The 18,041-nt window shown below is 40.9% G+C and overlaps 1 protein-coding gene across 1 annotated transcript in view; it reads right to left on the bottom strand.

Moving 5' to 3' along the window:
- Positions 1-18,041, bottom strand: part of LOC142015814 (scavenger receptor cysteine-rich domain-containing protein DMBT1-like) — a 137,622-nt gene that overhangs the window by 9,398 nt on the left and 110,183 nt on the right. Inside the window, exons 11-15 of the mRNA XM_074999616.1 lie at positions 17,529-17,843; positions 16,401-16,422; positions 11,023-11,321; positions 8,141-8,155; positions 5,856-6,200 (exon numbers count right to left, since the gene is read on the bottom strand). Coding sequence (XP_074855717.1) covers positions 5,856-6,200; positions 8,141-8,155; positions 11,023-11,321; positions 16,401-16,422; positions 17,529-17,843 — 996 coding nt within the window. The remainder of the gene's footprint in view (positions 1-5,855; positions 6,201-8,140; positions 8,156-11,022; positions 11,322-16,400; positions 16,423-17,528; positions 17,844-18,041) is intronic.

Raw genomic sequence — 18,041 nt, forward strand, 5'->3', positions numbered from 1 at the left:
GGTCCTTTTGAAAAGGACATTGTGTAGACGAGCCACACGCGATCAAAAGTGACTCTTTCAAAGTGCCGAGGCCACTGTTATGTTAATGAGGCACTGCATATTCGTTACAGTGCTTCATTAGCATATCCCAAAGTGTCTCATTAGCATTCTCCTTTCAAAACGGGGTGCTAGTGTAGACCCAGCCTCTTTGTTTTATTTGATCCACCAGTTGCCGCAATCCTGCATTTATGCTTAATTCCACTGGCATAAAGAGTTTCACTTAGGCCATTGGGCTCAGTCACTTTAGCCTAGTTAAGCACATAAATATATTTTTGTATTATTGGGGCCTACAGCTGTGTCTACATTAGTGAGCTTTTTTGGAAAAGCTGGACCTTTTTTTTTAAAAAAAGCACAAAATGTCTACACACAAAATGCTCTCTTTTGATCTGAAATCAAAAAAATGCAGCCCTTTTTCCAGCAGCCCTCTTCCTTTCCAAGATGAAGAAGTGTGCCTTTTTCAGAAAGACTCTGTCAAAAAAAGCATGTGTAGACGCTCAGAGGGTCCTTCCTTTGAAGGAGCAGTCCTCATGGCACCAGATTTTTGAATCCCTGACCTATTCTTTGGAAAGTACAGGGGCTGTGTGGATGCTCTCTATCAAAAGAGCGGATTGATTTTTCTATTCCGTCTTTTGTATGTGGATGCAATCTTTCAAAAGAAGTTTTTTGGAAGATGTCTTCTGGAGGAGCTTCTTTCGAAGGATCGCTGTAGCGTAGACACAGACTAAGAGTTTTCTTTAAAATAAAAATACTTAAAGTTGCTCACTGTACTATTCTATCACTACTTAGAAGTACTAGCACCCAAAAGAAAGAAAAAGATGAAAACAGAATGCAAAAGTACTAAGATTCTTCACCAGGTTGTGCTTATTTTCCTGCCTAAGGAATCTGTGTGCCATTCATCTGTGGATAATTGGTATATTACAATAAGATACTTGAGATGACTATAACATACTACTAAAGTAATAAATTAATTCTGAATTACCTGTTGAAGACACCCAGGATGTAGTAGTAGTAGTAGGAACTATTAGTACAAAAAGAGAACAATATTTAAATGGGCAACATACATAATTTCTGAATAATGTCAAATCCAAGATAATGCCAACAAAATCATAAAACTAAATTGAGAGTATAATTTACTTGGTGCCAAGTAGGGTTGGAAAGAGACAGTGGGTTCCTCAAAGCAGCATGGCCCCTGGTATGAATAGTCATTGGGAGAGGACCCAAGGGTAAGAGTGCCTCTGTGGGCTGTCTGTTAGGACATTCACTTAGAGAAGTGTCTGTCATCCTTCCCAAACTACTGTAGCCCTTTCAGGAGTCTGATTTCTCTTGCCTATCTCCCCTAAGCTACATTCCACCTACTCGTTTACAAAATATGAGACATTAAAATAGGAAAAGGTCACATCTTGCTACTACTGAAAAAAAGGGTTCCTTTCTCATTTTACCAGCCAATTGGAATATGAATATTGTACTTACACTTCAGTGTGTAATATGTACAGCAGGATAAACAAGTCATTGTCTATCTAAAATTTTAGTTTATACTGACTCCACTGGTGCTTTTTCGTAGCCTGTTGTAAAACTACATAAATCCCAAAGGGAGTTGATGTACTCCCTGTAAAACCTCTGCATAGCCCCAGGGGTATGTCTGAGCATGACCACTGACAAATTCCTTTTACATATCAGGTCAAAGGGAAATTAAGGATCTGGGTCTATTTGTAATGGCTTAAGATCTACACCAAGGAAAATATTTCAGGGAGTAAAATGGCTTATTTATGTTTGTGTAGTACCCAGTATAACAGAGCCAAGTGACATAAGCACTGTGGCAATGTAGTTACTAATAGAGTCATGTAACCCTGCAATCTGAAGGATCAGAGATGCTTACAGCTGTTGTGAAGTGTTATGTAATGTTTCTTATGGTGCTTTCAACATTAATTTTGTTTTCTGATTCCCAGTATTGCATGTCCTTCCTGGGTTCTGAGTTCTACACCCTTTCCTTTCTCCCTTGAGCGCTTGCCTTGTAAACCCAGGGTTGTGAGCTCAGCCTTTGAGGAAACCATTTAGAGATCTGGGGGCATATAGACTAAGGAAAAAAAAAGAAAAATTCTATCAGGGATGGTGCTTGGTCTTGCTGAGAGGGTAGGGATCTGGACTCGATGACCGCTCAAGGCCCCGTCCAGATCTATGAGATATGTGTGCATATCTCCTTCTTCCTCTTTTTCACCATTAGTAAAAGAGATTTTGCAGAACAAATTATGGCTTTCATAACACCTGTTCAATATCATTGACATTTCTAGTATTGCACAAATGTAGCCGTGAGGAATTTAGTAAACAAACACCTTGACGATAAAGGGTCAGCTGGACTAAAATGCAGTAAACATTTAGTTTTGACATTGACATCAGGATACGTGATTGAACAAACAGTCAAACAGATATTTTGAGTTACGAGTGACATTGTACAGTCATTTTTCAGAGCAAAACTACACTTTAAACATGAACCTTATACTATTTCATCTTCACAGAAAAACTGAAGATATTGAATCAGCTCCAGCAGAAGTCTCTACTGCAAAGAATACAGAATATCAGTCTTAGGCTACGTCTACACGTGCACCCAACTTCGAAATAGCTTATTTCGATGTTGAGACATCGAAATAGGCTATTTCGACGAATAACGTCTACACGTCCTCCAGGGCTGGCAACGTCGATGTTCAACTTCGACGTTGCTCAGCCCAACATCGAAATAGGCACAGCGAGGGAACGTCTACACGCCAAAGTAGCACACATCGAAATAAGGGAGCCAGGCACAGCTGCAGACAGGGTCACGGGGCGGACTCAACAGCAAGTCGCTCCCTTAAAGGGCCCCTCCCAGACACACTTTCATTAAACAGTGCAAGATACACAGAGCCAACAACTAGTTGCAGACCCTGTATATGCAGCACGGACCCCCAGCTGCAGCAGCAGCAGCCAGAAGCCCTGGGCTAAGGGCTGCTGCCCACGGTGACCACAGAGCCCCGCAAGGGCTGGAGAGAGAGTATCTCTCAACCCCCCAGCTGATGGCCGCCATGGAGGACCCCGCTATTTCGATGTTGCGGGACGCGGATCGTCTACACGTCCCTACTTCGATGTTGAACGTCGAAGTAGGGCGCTATTCCCATCCGCTCATGGGGTTAGCGACTTCGACGTCTCGCCGCCTAACGTCGATTTCAACTTCGAAATAGCGCCCAACACGTGTAGACGTGACGGGCGCTATTTCGAAGTTACTGCCGCTACTTCGAAGTAGCGTGCACGTGTAGACGCAGCCTTAGTGACCAAACATATCCCACTATTCAAGCCTTGCACATCTCTCTAATAATCTTTGTTCTATATTTATCTTGTGAGGTACCATCTGAAAAGTAGTAACCTGATGGTAGATAATATCATGATAAAATGCATGTAATAATATCATACATAAAGTTAAAAACATAGCGTATGAAATTATGACTTGAATGTGTTGAACTGTGGGGAAGGGATAAACCAGTTTTCCGAAGACAAAGCCCAAGCTGATGCCTCTAGCCATTTGTCATCAAAGTTATCTTGCAATCATCTCACAAATGGCCATTCTATAGCAGCTAAGGGCTACGTCTACACGTGAAGCCTACATCGAAGTAGCCTATTTCGATGTGGCGACATCGAAATAGGCTATTTTGATGAATAATGTCTACACGTCCTCCAGGGCTGGCAACGTCGATGTTCAACATCGACGTTGCGCAGCACCACATCGAAATAGGCGCTGCGAGGGAACGTCTACACGCCACAGTAGCACACATCGAAATAAGGGTGCCAGGCACAGCTGCAGACAGGGTCACAGGGCGGACTCAACAGCCAGCCGCTCCCTTAAAGGGCCCCTCCCAGACACACTTGCACTAAACAGCACAAGATCCACAGAGCCGACAACGAGTTGCAGACCCTGTGCATGCAGCATGAATCCCCCGCTGCAGCAGCAGCAGCCAGAAGCCCTGGGCTAAAGGCTGCTGCACACGGTGACCATGGAGCCCCGCACGGGCTGGAGAGACAGCGTCTCTCAACCCCCCAGCTGATGGCTGCCATGGAGGACCCCACAATTTCGACGTTGCGGGACGCGGATTGTCTACACGGTCCCTACTTCGACGTTGAACGTCGAAGTAGGGCGCTATTCTGATCCCCTCATGAGGTTAGCGACTTCGACGTCTCGCCGCCTAACGTCGAAGTTAACTTCGAAATAGCGCCCGACACGTGTAGCCGCGACGGGTGCTATTTCGAAGTTAGTGCCGCTACTTCGAAGTAGCGTGCACGTGTAGACACAGCCAAGATGAACAGGAACAGATGGATTTGGATTTTGACAAAGAACGTGAGACCACTTTCACATGGACTTCATGCTTCTCTCTTCAGAGCCTGAAGGAACTTTATATAAGGGTAGCCCTCAGGAAAATGCATTCCAAAGGTGACAAGATTATAAATGTGACGGACAAAAACACACCAAGTGTTCTCTCTTTCTATCTCTATAGTTACGACTACACAAGAGGCTTTCCCTGACAAAAGCAGGATTTTGTTGGGAAAAACCGCAAAGTGTCTATATGGCAAATGCGTTTTGTTGGCAGTTGTTGACAAAGCCTGGGACATCCATCGGCAGAGTTATACCTCTCCCTGTTCAGGTATAATACCTTTCTCAACAGTGTTCTGTTGACAAAACAGCCGTTTAGATGCTCCGGGGCCCTTTTTTCCAACAGACAGGGCTGCCGGTTTACTGGGCAGCCCCCTGTTTGTAGAGCTTCCAGTAAGCCATTCTGTCAAGAGAGGGCCAGGAAGTTTAGCTGATCTGTCGTCAGAGCAGATTGCTCTTCTGAACTGTTTTTATGTGTGGACACAATCTTTCGACAGAACTTTTGCCAGGAAATCCTTTCTGACAGTGACTTCGGTCAACAGAGTCTTCTCGTGTAGACGAAGCTTAACTCATGCACCTGCTTTTGCACCTGAGAAGACAAAGGATCCTGCCCTTTGGATTCCGACATATTTTGACTTGATCCTGTATATTTTTCTGGGAACATGTGATAAGAAATTTACCTTACACAACATCTAGTTTTTCAAATGTTAGTTACAAGAGAACATTTTATCTGTATTTCTCTTATAAAAACAATGAGAAGTCCTGTGGCACCTTATAGACAAACAGATATTTTAGTCTATAAGGTGCCACAGGACTTTTCGTTGTTTTTGTGGATACAGTCTAACATGGCTACCACTCTGATATTTCTCTTATCACCATTTCTGTCTTAAATGCTTTATACTTGTACTCACTGAAGTGCAATTTAATAAACCTGTTTTATTCTTCAACCAAAACTAACCCAGTGTTATATTCAAACTGAATTGTTTGTTAACTCCAAGTAAGGTAGCAAATTTATGTACTTTGATTCCTTTCCGGGACAATGGGCCTCTAACATCTGAACTGTCCCTGTATTGGGGTCCCTCTAGAAGTAGTTACCAAGGCTCCCAAAATTAAGAGACTGACTCAGTGTCACTGGTAGGCTGCTGGGGTCTAAGCTTCTGGACCAGGGCGGTAGTTATACACTGACACGCTGGGTGGGTCATGCACACTGTCTGGCTGTTTGTGAGAAGCTAAGATCAGGAGCTACACCAGAAAGTCACTGTGGCAGCCAAGGTTGCAAGGCAGGTACTGACATGACCCATCCTGGTATGAATTACACCCCACAGTATAACACACTTTTCATTATTAATTATTCACAGAGAGTAAGGTATATTGACAATCCCCAGAACTCCCCAGTCATGACACATCCCACTCTCTACTTTAACACTAAAATATTTTATAAGAGAAAAGGTATTACCTGAGCAAATGACACTGGCATCTTCATTGTGGCCACAGTTATGTATGCCCCATCCATTGTGATAACATTGCCAGATGAAAGATTCATTTCCTCTGCACTGCACATCATCCAGGTAAATACTTCCAGTGCCTTGGCCAAATCGGGCACTTCCTGGTGCTGAAACGGCCCATCCACATCCAAGCTGCCTGCATACAACACTAGCATCTGTTGTGCCCCAGGAATCATCACAGACTGTCCCCCAGGTTCCATTGACATTAATTTCAACACGACCCTCACATCTGTTCTGTCCATTCACCAGTCTGAGTGACAGAGCACCTTCGAAAGACACAGAAAACATCTTAGTGAGCTCTTACAAAGTGTTTCACGTTGCCATGTTTTCATACATACATTTTACTGCTATCTGATTTCCCACGGCAAGGGATGTCCCTAATTCCCATTACAGATAGATAAATATATTTGAGTCCTGCAAAGGAAGAACTGGGTTCTGTCAGTCCTTATATCTGAGAAAATACTATGGATTATATCTATTCACAGCAAACTTTATCATTAGCCAAGAAGTGCCTTAGGGAAATTAACTCTTCTTTCTATGTCTGTCGAAGAATAATGAGAACAACGGCACTGAGATTTGTTTTCTTTAATGGATTTAATCTTAAATTGTACATTTTAATTTCTTTCATGCATTTATTAATATTTCTGTTTCATTTGATAAAATACCCATTTCCCTGAATAAGTTAAGAATGTAAAAGGAAGAGTGAACTCAAAACCAAAAATGCAGAAAGAAAGAATAAAAACATGACAAAAAAGAAAACAAGAAAGCAACTTGAATTTAACCATGCATGCTTAATATTTTCGACAATGTTCTTCTGGCAGAAATGTCCAAAATTGAAAAAACCCTGATTGTTGTGATATGAGCCGAGGCATCCTTAACTTAGAAGACATTTGCTCAAGCAGCCTTCACACATTGCATCAAATGCAATGACCTTCATTTTATCCACACAGTGAAAGGTTGTAAAGGAAAGGATCTGACATGCATGCAAGAATGTTTCATCTCCAGTTTAGAGATTGGCTCACATTAGAGTTTTGACTTGGATCCAAAAGTGTCCAAAGGTCAAGCATATCTGGAGTCATGGCTTTAGCTTGTCCCAGCTCTAAGTTTAATATTAATACATTTTTAAAATTCTCGATCAGAGTCATGGGAAAATACAAAATACAAATAAACCTACCTGTATTCACACCACTAGTATCACTGACGTCAATGAGACGTACTTACATAATGCAAATTAGTTGCACACAGAAATATTGGTAAAATCATTTTTCCTTCCTCTGCTCCCAATTCTTAAATGGTTCTTCATGCTGTGTAGAAATTTACCCCCTCAGAACCCCTACATGTGGGGCTGCCGGAGCCCCTGCTGCACCAGCAGTGCGGGACTGAAATCAGAGCCTATATATATTTCTTGTGTGTGTGTGTGTGTGTGTGTGTGTGTGTAGCATGTTGTAAAGCCACACCAATCTAAGGGAGTCGATGTACTCCCTTAAGAGTTCTGCATAGCCCCAAGGATATGTCTGGTCCTGACTTCTGACAAATCCCTTCTCTGTATCAGATAGAAATTTATGGCCCAGCTCTATTTGTAAAAGCCTAAAACCTACACCAAGGAAAATGTTTTCAGAAGGTCAAATGCTTTATTTGTGCTTCCGTAGTACCCCATACAATGGAGCCTAATGGCATAACTACTCTGTTAATATAGTTACTAACAGAGTTGTCTGATCCTACAATCTGAAGGATCAGAGATGTTTACAGCTGCAAGAAGTATTTGGTTATGAAGTGTCATGTAATATTTCTTATGACACTTTCAATGTTATTTTATTTTGGTAGAGTAAGAATCAGCCTTCTGATCCATGAGGAGGGGTTTGCAGCAATTATCAGTGTATTTTAAAATCTTGTCATCCAGTTTTTAATCAGTAGGTGTCCCTCGAATTCTTCAGAACTGATAACGCCCATCCAGTCATTTTTTTTCCCCTTTCACTTGTCTCTGGCTCTTGTGCTGATACCTATGAAAACCACTCTCCTCTGCACTTCCTTCTGGTAGAATGCATAGCACAAAAGGCTCCACCTTCTCTCTTTACACCAGCTTATTTCTGCCCGTAACTCCTGCATCTGGCATCCCTGCCTGGGAGCAGGAATGCTGGTCATTGGACTGGGAAGCTTTAGGAAAGAGACATAAAACTAAACAAAAATGTTTAAGAGAGACAATTACCTGGTGTCACTGAGGCTGAAAAAAAAGAGAGGAACAAAAGTTAGTATTTCTTTTTTTGTCTCAGTAATGTTTTACCAAAAAAAAAAAACAACACAGAAAACACTGTAGCTGTAATGAACTTAATGCCAAAGAGCAGCAAATAAGGTAGTAAGGAGACAGGATCTCTCAGACCTGCAGGGTGTATTGTAGTTTCAGAGGTGTAGCCGTTGTAATCTGTACCTTCACAAAAATAAGAAGTCCTGTAGCACCTTAAAGACTGACAATTTTATTTATTAGGTAATGAACTTTTGTGTGTAAGACCCACTTCATGAGATTCATCTCTCGATTAATCTGATGAAGTGAGTCTTCTCAGGAAAGCTCATTACCAAATACAGCAAACCCTCAAGTTACGCGGGAGTTGTGTTTTTGTGTTTTGAATTTTCATGCAAGTTAAGGTGAGATGGGAGCCAGTCTGCAGGGCTGGTCAGTTGCCTTGCTCCCAGCGTGGCAAGGAGCTGGGAACCAGGGGGCAGCCTGGTTCCCATCTCCCTGCCACTTGCCACATGTGAGACATGGGAAACAGCAGATGGTCAGCAGCAGCAGCCACAGAAGCAGCAGCCTCGATCCCAGCTCCTCTCCACTTGCAGACAGAGGAGACTGAGCAGGGCAGCAGCCTTGGTCAGTTTCCTGACTCCTGCCAGTGGTAAAAAATTTGGTAAAAAAAATCAAGAATTCAAGAGGCACAATTCATGTGAATATGAGACAGGCTTTAGTAGATAACATCAAATCCTATTTTTGTGACCCCTATTTTACGAACAACACAGACACATACATATCCCACAATGCACTGCCCATATTAAAAGGGGAGTTAGCCAATGTTTCAAGATCACATATTGTTTGCATTTAGATATGAATTGTTCACTGGTGGACTTTTAGATGGTCACCGAAATATTGAAAATACTCAGGGGGCTGTTTTTTTACTTTGCGATTACAGCATCAGGAGCCACAAAGAAGTCCTTAAAGATCTGCATGTGGCTTCAGTGGCACAGGTTGCAGACTCCTGACCCCAGGTAACAGAGAGGAAGACAATCTGAGGCCTCTATCCTATATGCATAAATACAAGCTAGCAAGTTATTCAATTGACTTGAAAGAAGTGGATTAACTGTGATTGAAGATAAATATGTGCCTAGGTGCTTAACTGGATCGGTGCCTATGGAGTTGTTCATCTTATGAGAGACTCTTAATATTCAGAAAGACCTTAAAGGAGTAACTTCAATGAACTTAAGGTAAGTATAAGGGATACCTTAACATGAATTTGAGCAAATGTCTTGTGAGCCGGCAGTGTGATTATTTCCCTGCACTGGATCTATTCCAGTCCTGAGTTTTTGAACTAAGAACATCATGATAGCAAATAGCATGGTGATTTAATGATGTTGACAACAACAAGCAAATTTTGACTTTTAACTCATGCGATATTCTAATGAGAAGCAGACTGACAAATGGCACAGCAGAGACTACCACATTTATTAGGTCATGAGCTTTGATGGATAAAAGCCATCTGAGGTTTTCTAGGTGAGGAAGTGGACCTTACCCACAAAAACTCAAAACCAAGTTATTTTGAAATAGATTTGCTGTAATCTACGTTACACACATGCAATTTCAAAATAAATTAGAAATAACAGGTGTGTTATTCCAAAATTGGTAAACCTCATTGCAGGAGGAATAGCACCTATTTCAAAATAACTATTTTGCATTGAGATGTGGGATAGCACCTATTTCGAAATAGCTATTTCAAATTAAGTGCTATTTCAGAAAAAGAGCTTTGTGCAGACTATGCACTTTGAAATACCGAAGTGTCATTCTGCAGCAATGCTGATGAACAGGAACAGATGGATTTGGATTTAAAAAAAGATGTGAACACTTTTACATGGACTCCATGCTTGTTTCTTCACAGCCTGAAGGATGACCCTCAGGAAAATGAAGTCCAAAGGTGACTAGATGATAAATCTGAGGGGCAAAACACCCCCAGATGTTCTCTCTTTCTATTTCTAACTATCTCACTTGCTCTGTCACCTTAGAAGACAAAAGAACCAGCCCCTTGGGTTCTGAGGGGTGTCCTGACTTGGTCCCCTCTATTTTTCTGGGAATATGTAATAAGAAATCTACCTTACAACAAATCTAATTATTTAGTTAATAACAAGTTACAATTAGTTACAAGAAAACATTTTATCCATATATCTCTTATATCCATATCTGTCTTTAATGTTTTATACTTTAACTCAAGGCCTAGCTCTTTGTAGTTAAATAAACGTGTTTTATTCTCTAATAAAAACTAGTGGAATGTTATATTCAAACTGAACTGTTTAACAACTCCAAGTAAGGTAGCAAACTTGTGTACATTGACTCCTTTCCTGGACAATGGGATCATAACAGCTGAACTGTCCCCAAGAGGAATGAGCAGTGCAGAAAACCTTAGTTGAAATCATTCAAACCATTATTTATTTGAAATCTGGGATGGGAAGTGCAATGGGGTCCCTCTAGAATTAGTTACCAAAGCTGCTGGAAGCCAGAGTCTGACTCAGTGTCACAGAAAAGCTGCTGGGATCTGAGCTGCTGGGCCAGGGCTGTAGCTATACAGAGACACACAGTGTCTGCGATCAGCTCAGGTCAGGAGCTACACCAGCAAAGCATTGCGTGGGAGGCAAATTTACAGGCCAAACACTGAAATGATCTCTCACTGGTCTGAATTACACTCCAGAGTGTGATAGGATTATAATACACATTTCACTGTTAATTATTAGTAGAGAACGAGATATATTACCAAAGGCAAGAAGTCGACAGTCATAAAGTATTCCACTCTCTGATTCTACGCTAAAATATTTATATAAGAGAAAAGGCACTACCTGAGCAAATGACACCGGCATCTTCATGGTGGCCACAGTTATGTACGCCCCATCCCCTGTGTTGACATTGCCAGACAAAAGGTTCATTTCCTCTGCACTGCACATCATCCAGGTAAATGTTTCCAGTGCCTTGGCCAAATCGGGCACTTCCTGGTGCTGAAATGGCTGTTCCACATCCAAGCTGCCTGCATACAACTTCAGCATCCGTTTTGTCCCAGGAATCATCACAGACTGTCCCCCAGGTTCCATTGGCATTAATTTCAACACGACCCTCACACCTGTTCTGTCCATTCACCAGTCTGAGTTGAAGATAACCTCCTAAAGACCCAGAAAACAATCCAGTGAGCATTCACAAAGTGATTCATGTTGGCTTGCTTCCACACACTCTACTGCAATCTCATTTTCCCACCTTTATTTAACTTAACCTGCTCACTTGTGTGAAAACATCAAACTAGAATTTTATATTGGGTTAGCTAACAAAAGTTAAGAACACTAGAAAAAAAAAGTGTGAAGACCCTGCCAATAGCAAACCAAACCATGACTGAAATTTCTTCCACCCACAAGATGACAACAGGAACACAAAATTTTTTACCCACTTTCTCATACAGACGGAAAGAATCACTTTTAGGCTTCAGTCCAAGCACAGGTCATATTTCAGCTAAAAAGGATTTTTATTGAGGAAATTCTGAATAATTGGAAAAGAAGAGAGAGGAATGGGAGAGAAAAATTTGTTTCTATCTTCACTATTTGTATTACCTCTAATTAAAACCTTACTGAACAATTGCATCTGAAGAATTTTTCACTTCGTAATCGGGATGCAAATGAAATATATTTTAGTAACTATGCTTCATAGTGATACTGTTCCTTTCATTTTTATGTAGAGATACAAAGAAGCATATATTTAAAAGAAGAGGAAGGAAAAAAGGGCATTAAGAAATATGGTGGTTACTCCTTAATACTCAGTCCTGTAAGCATTTATGTGTGTGGATCCCTGGAGGTTTTTAAGAGTGGATTAGATGGATATCTCTCAGGGATGGACTAAATGAACTTAATGTTACCTAAGGGAGTTTAGAAGGCTTTTTGAATTCCTCTCCAGCCCGAAACTTTTAAGAATAATTCTTCTTTCCTGAATAGTTCCAGGTAAATCACTATGGCTATTCCAACAAATATTCATGTGCAGTAATTATTACCCTAGAAATTTATTTCTTTTGTTTGGAAGAGGAATATTTATAATTAGAGGCAGGCAAAAAAATTCTGGAAAATAGTGCATTGTAAGTTTATTTATTATTGCTAGATTAATGGTTAGCCTTCAAAAATTCTGATGCAAGAGCAATGCACTGTTCTGAAAAGTCCAGGGATACTTTGAAATCTTGCAATCTGTTTTTAATCAATAAGGGGCCCTTCAAGCTCCTCAACATACATAATGCGCATCAATGCATTCATTTCTTTCAGTTGCCCAAGCTCTTTTGCGGGTATATCACAGACACTCTCCTCTGGTCAGCAGGATAGAATGCCTAGCCCAAAGAGGGTCCACTACCCGTCTTCACACCAACTGTGTGGTACAATTTAGTTCTCCCAGTGATCTCTACACATGGTGTCACTGTTTTGGAGCAGCAAAGCTATTGCCTATTGGATTGGCAAACACCAGAAAAGAAAGAGAAGTCTAAACAAAAATTCTAGGAAAAAAAAAATGAAACAATTACCAGACGTTGTTGCGTCTGAAAGGAAAAAGACAAGGACAGGATGAGCGATTATTTTTGTTTTGTTTTGGTTTTGGTTTGGCATTGTAGTATTTTACAAAAATACATACAAAACAGTTTAATTGTAATTAACTTGGACCCAAAGGACAACAAGTAAGGGTGAAGAAGACTCGTGCAGATCAAGTTACTTCTGTCATGAAATTATTGTTATTTTTATTATACCACCACCGCCATATGCTTATATAGTCTTTTTCATTATTAGATCTCAAAGCAAATGACCCAAATGATGAGTATTATTATCCTCATTGTATAGATGTGGAAAATGAGACACAAAGAATAAAAGAAGAACTAAAAAAAAAATTCTCCTGAGCAAGAGAGATGGCTGGATGGAAGTCAGTGAGTAAGCCCATGGATGCTCACTTATTTCTTCCATGGAGGCACACAGCTCATAGAGCTGGAAAGGATCCTGGATGGTTATCAAGACCAGAAAATTACAATGAACAAATAAAGGTGTAAAATAATTCAGAATTACCTGGAAAAGCTGTTGTGGTACTAGTTGTAGTAGGAACTATTAATACAGAAGAAAAACAACACATAAATTGGTTGCACCTTTAATAATGAGAGAAGTACTTTTAGAGTAATGTGACAAATTCAAGATAATGCCAATAAAATTATAATCAAAATAACAACATAACTGTGTGGACGAACTTGATAGAGAATGGATTAAAATTGGAAAGTGGTAGGTAGGTGCAGGGAGATGGCTGGCTGGCTAGTTAATCATGACACTAGGGAATACAAAGCAGGTGCCCATCTCACAAATAACACACAGCTATGCTTCTATCCAAATGCATATCTGGAGTCATGGCTTTAGCTTGTCCCAGCTCTAAGTTTAATATTAATACATTTTTAAAATTCTCGATCAGAGTCATGGGAAAATACAAAATACAAATAAACCTACCTGTATTCACACCACTAGTATCACTGACGTCAATGAGACGTACTTACATAATGCAAATTAGTTGCACGCAGAAATATTGGTAAAATCATTTTTCCTTCCTCTGCTCCCAATTCTTAAATGGTTCTTCATGCTGTGTAGAAATTTACCCCCTCAGAACCCCTACATGTGGGGCTGCCGGAGCCCCTGCTGCACCAGCAGTGCGGGACTGAAATCAGAGCCTATATATATTTCTTGTGTGTGTGTGTGTGTGTGTGTGTGTGTGTAGCATGTTGTAAAGCCACACCAATCTAAGGGAGTCGATGTACTCCCTTAAGAGTTCTGCATAGCCCCAAGGATATGTCTGGTCCTGACTTCTGACAAATCCCTTCTCTGTATCAGATAGAAATTTATGGCCCAGCTCTATTTGTAAAAGCCTAAAACCTACACCAAGGAAAATGTTTTCAGAAGGTCAAATGCTTTATTTGTGCTTCCGTAGTACCCCATACAATGGAGCCTAATGGCATAACTACTCTGTTAATATAGTTACTAACAGAGTTGTCTGATCCTACAATCTGAAGGATCAGAGATGTTTACAGCTGCAAGAAGTATTTGGTTATGAAGTGTCATGTAATATTTCTTATGACACTTTCAATGTTATTTTATTTTGGTAGAGTAAGAATCAGCCTTCTGATCCATGAGGAGGGGTTTGCAGCAATTATCAGTGTATTTTAAAATCTTGTCATCCAGTTTTTAATCAGTAGGTGTCCCTCGAATTCTTCAGAACTGATAACGCCCATCCAGTCATTTTTTTTCCCCTTTCACTTGTCTCTGGCTCTTGTGCTGATACCTATGAAAACCACTCTCCTCTGCACTTCCTTCTGGTAGAATGCATAGCACAAAAGGCTCCACCTTCTCTCTTTACACCAGCTTATTTCTGCCCGTAACTCCTGCATCTGGCATCCCTGCCTGGGAGCAGGAATGCTGGTCATTGGACTGGGAAGCTTTAGGAAAGAGACATAAAACTAAACAAAAATGTTTAAGAGAGACAATTACCTGGTGTCACTGAGGCTGAAAAAAAAGAGAGGAACAAAAGTTAGTATTTCTTTTTTTGTCTCCGTAATGTTATACCAAAAAAAAAAACCAACACAGAAAACACTGTAGCTGTAATGAACTTAGTGCCAAAGAGCAGCAAATAAGGTAGTAAGGAGACAGGGTCTCTCAGACCTGCAGGGTGTATTGTAGTTTCAGAGGTGTAGCCGTTGTAATCTGTAGCTTCACAAAAATAAGAAGTCCTGTAGCACCTTAAAGACTGACAATTTTATTTATTAGGTAATGAACTTTTGTGTGTAAGACCCACTTCATGAGATTCATCTCTCGATTAATCTGATGAAGTGAGTCTTCTCAGGAAAGCTCATTACCAAATACAGCAAACCCTCAAGTTACGCGGGAGTTGTGTTTTTGTGTTTTGAATTTTCATGCAAGTTAAGGTGAGATGGGAGCCAGTCTGCAGGGCTGGTCAGTTGCCTTGCTCCCAGCGTGGCAAGGAGCTGGGAACCAGGGGGCAGCCTGGTTCCCATCTCCCTGCCACTTGCCACATGTGAGACATGGGAAACTGAGCAGATGGTCAGCAGCAGCAGCCACAGAAGCAGCAGCCTCGATCCCAGCTCCTCTCCACTTGCAGACAGAGGAGACTGAGCAGGGCAGCAGCCTTGGTCAGTTTCCTGACTCCTGCCAGTGGTAAAAAATTTGGTAAAAAAAATCAAGAATTCAAGAGGCACAATTCATGTGAATATGAGACAGGCTTTAGTAGATAACATCAAATCCTATTTTTGTGACCCCTATTTTACGAACAACACAGACACATACATATCCCACAATGCACTGCCCATATTAAAAGGGGAGTTAGCCAATGTTTCAAGATCACATATTGTTTGCATTTAGATATGAATTGTTCACTGGTGGACTTTTAGATGGTCACCGAAATATTGAAAATACTCAGGGGGCTGTTTTTTTACTTTGCGATTACAGCATCAGGAGCCACAAAGAAGTCCTTAAAGATCTGCATGTGGCTTCAGTGGCACAGGTTGCAGACTCCTGACCCCAGGTAACAGAGAGGAAGACAATCTGAGGCCTCTATCCTATATGCATAAATACAAGCTAGCAAGTTATTCAATTGACTTGAAAGAAGTGGATTAACTGTGATTGAAGATAAATATGTGCCTAGGTGCTTAACTGGATCGGTGCCTATGGAATTGTTCATCTTATGAGAGACTCTTAATATTCAGAAAGGCCTTAAAGGAGTAACTTCAATGAACTTCAGGTAAGTATAAGGGATACCTTAACATGAATTTGAGCAAATGTCTTGTGAGCCAGCAGTGTGATTATTTCCCTGCACTGGATCTATTCCAGTCCTGAGTTTTTGAACTAAGAACATCATGATAGCAAATAGCATGGTGATTTAATGATGTTGACAACAAGAAGCAAATTTTGACTTTTAACTCATGCGATATTCTAATGAGAAGCAGACTGACAAATGGCACAGCAGAGACTACCACATTTATTAGGTCATGAGCTTTGATGGATAAAAGCCATCTGAGGTTTTCTAGGTGAGGAAGTGGACCTTACCCAGAAAAACTCAAAACCAGGTTATTTTGAAATAGATTTGCTGTAATCTACGTTACACACATGCAATTTCAAAATAAATTAGAAATAACAGGTGTGTTATTCCAAAATTGGTAAACCTCATTGCAGGAGGAATAGCACCTATTTCAAAATAACTATTTTGCATTGAGATGTGGGATAGCACCTATTTCGAAATAGCTATTTCAAATTAAGTGCTATTTCAGAAAAAGAGCTTTGTGCAGACTATGCACTTTGAAATACCGAAGTGTCATTCTGCAGCAACGCTGATGAACAGGAACAGATGGATTTGGATTTAAAAAAAGATGTGAACACTTTTACATGGACTCCATGCTTGTTTCTTCACAGCCTGAAGGATAACCCTCAGGAAAATGAAGTCCAAAGGTGACTAGATGATAAATCTGAGGGGCAAAACACCCCCAGATGTTCTCTCTTTCTATCTCTAACTCTCTCACTTGCTCTGTCACCTTAGAAGACAAAAGAACCAGCCCCTTGGGTTCTGAGGGGTGTCCTGACTTGGTCCCCTCTATTTTTCTGGGAATATGTAATAAGAAATTTACCTTACAACAAATCTAATTATTTAGTTAATAACAAGCTACAATTAGTTACAAGAAAACATTTTATCCATATATCTCTTATATCCATATCTGTCTTTAATGTTTTATACTTTAACTCAAGGCCTAGCTCTTTGTAGTTAAATAAACGTGTTTTATTCTCTAATAAAAACTAGTGGAATGTTATATTCAAACTGAACTGTTTAACAACTCCAAGTAAGGTAGCAAACTTGTGTACATTGACTCCTTTCCTGGACAATGGGCCTCTAACATCTGAACTGTCCCTGTATTGGGGTCCCTCTAGAAGTAGTAACCAAGGCTCCCAGAATTAAGAGGCTGACTCAGTGTCACTGGTAGGCTGCTGGGGTCTAAGCTTCTGGACCAGGGCGGTAGTTATACACAGACACGCTGGGTGGGTCATGCACACTGTCTGGCTGTTTGTGAGAAGCTAAGGTCAGGAGCTACACCAGAAAGTCACTGTGGCAGCCAAGGTTGCAAGGCAGGTACTGACATGACCCGTCCTGGTATGAATTACACCCCACAGTATAACACACTTTTCATTATTAATTATTCACAGAGAGTAAGGTATATTGACAATCCCCAGAACTCCCCAGTCATGACACATCCCACTCTCTAATTTAACACTAAAATATTTTGTAAGAGAAAAGGTACTACCTGAGCAAATGACACTGGCATCTTCATGGTGGCCACAGTTATGTATGCCCCATCCATTGTGATAACATTGCCAGATGAAAGATTCATTTCCTCTGCACTGCACATCATCCAGGTAAATACTTCCAGTGCCTTGGCCAAATCGGGCACTTCCTGGTGCTGAAACGGCCCATCCACATCCAAGCTGCCTGCATACAACGTTAGCATCTGTTGTGCCCCAGGAATCATCACAGACTGTCCCCCAGGTTCCATTGACATTAATTTCAACACGACCCTCACATCTGTTCTGTCCATTCACCAGTCTGAGTGAAAGAGCACCTTCGAAAGACACAGAAAACATCTTAGTGAGCTCTTACAAAGTGTTTCACGTTGCCATGTTTTCATACATACATTTTACTGCTATCTGATTTCCCACGGCAAGGGATGTCCCTAATTCCCATTACAGATAGATAAATATATTTGAGTCCTGCAAAGGAAGAACTGGGTTCTGTCAGTCCTTATATCTGAGAAAATACT

This window comes from Carettochelys insculpta, chromosome 7, assembly GCF_033958435.1.
Source record: "Carettochelys insculpta isolate YL-2023 chromosome 7, ASM3395843v1, whole genome shotgun sequence".
Taxonomy (NCBI): domain Eukaryota; kingdom Metazoa; phylum Chordata; order Testudines; family Carettochelyidae; genus Carettochelys; species Carettochelys insculpta.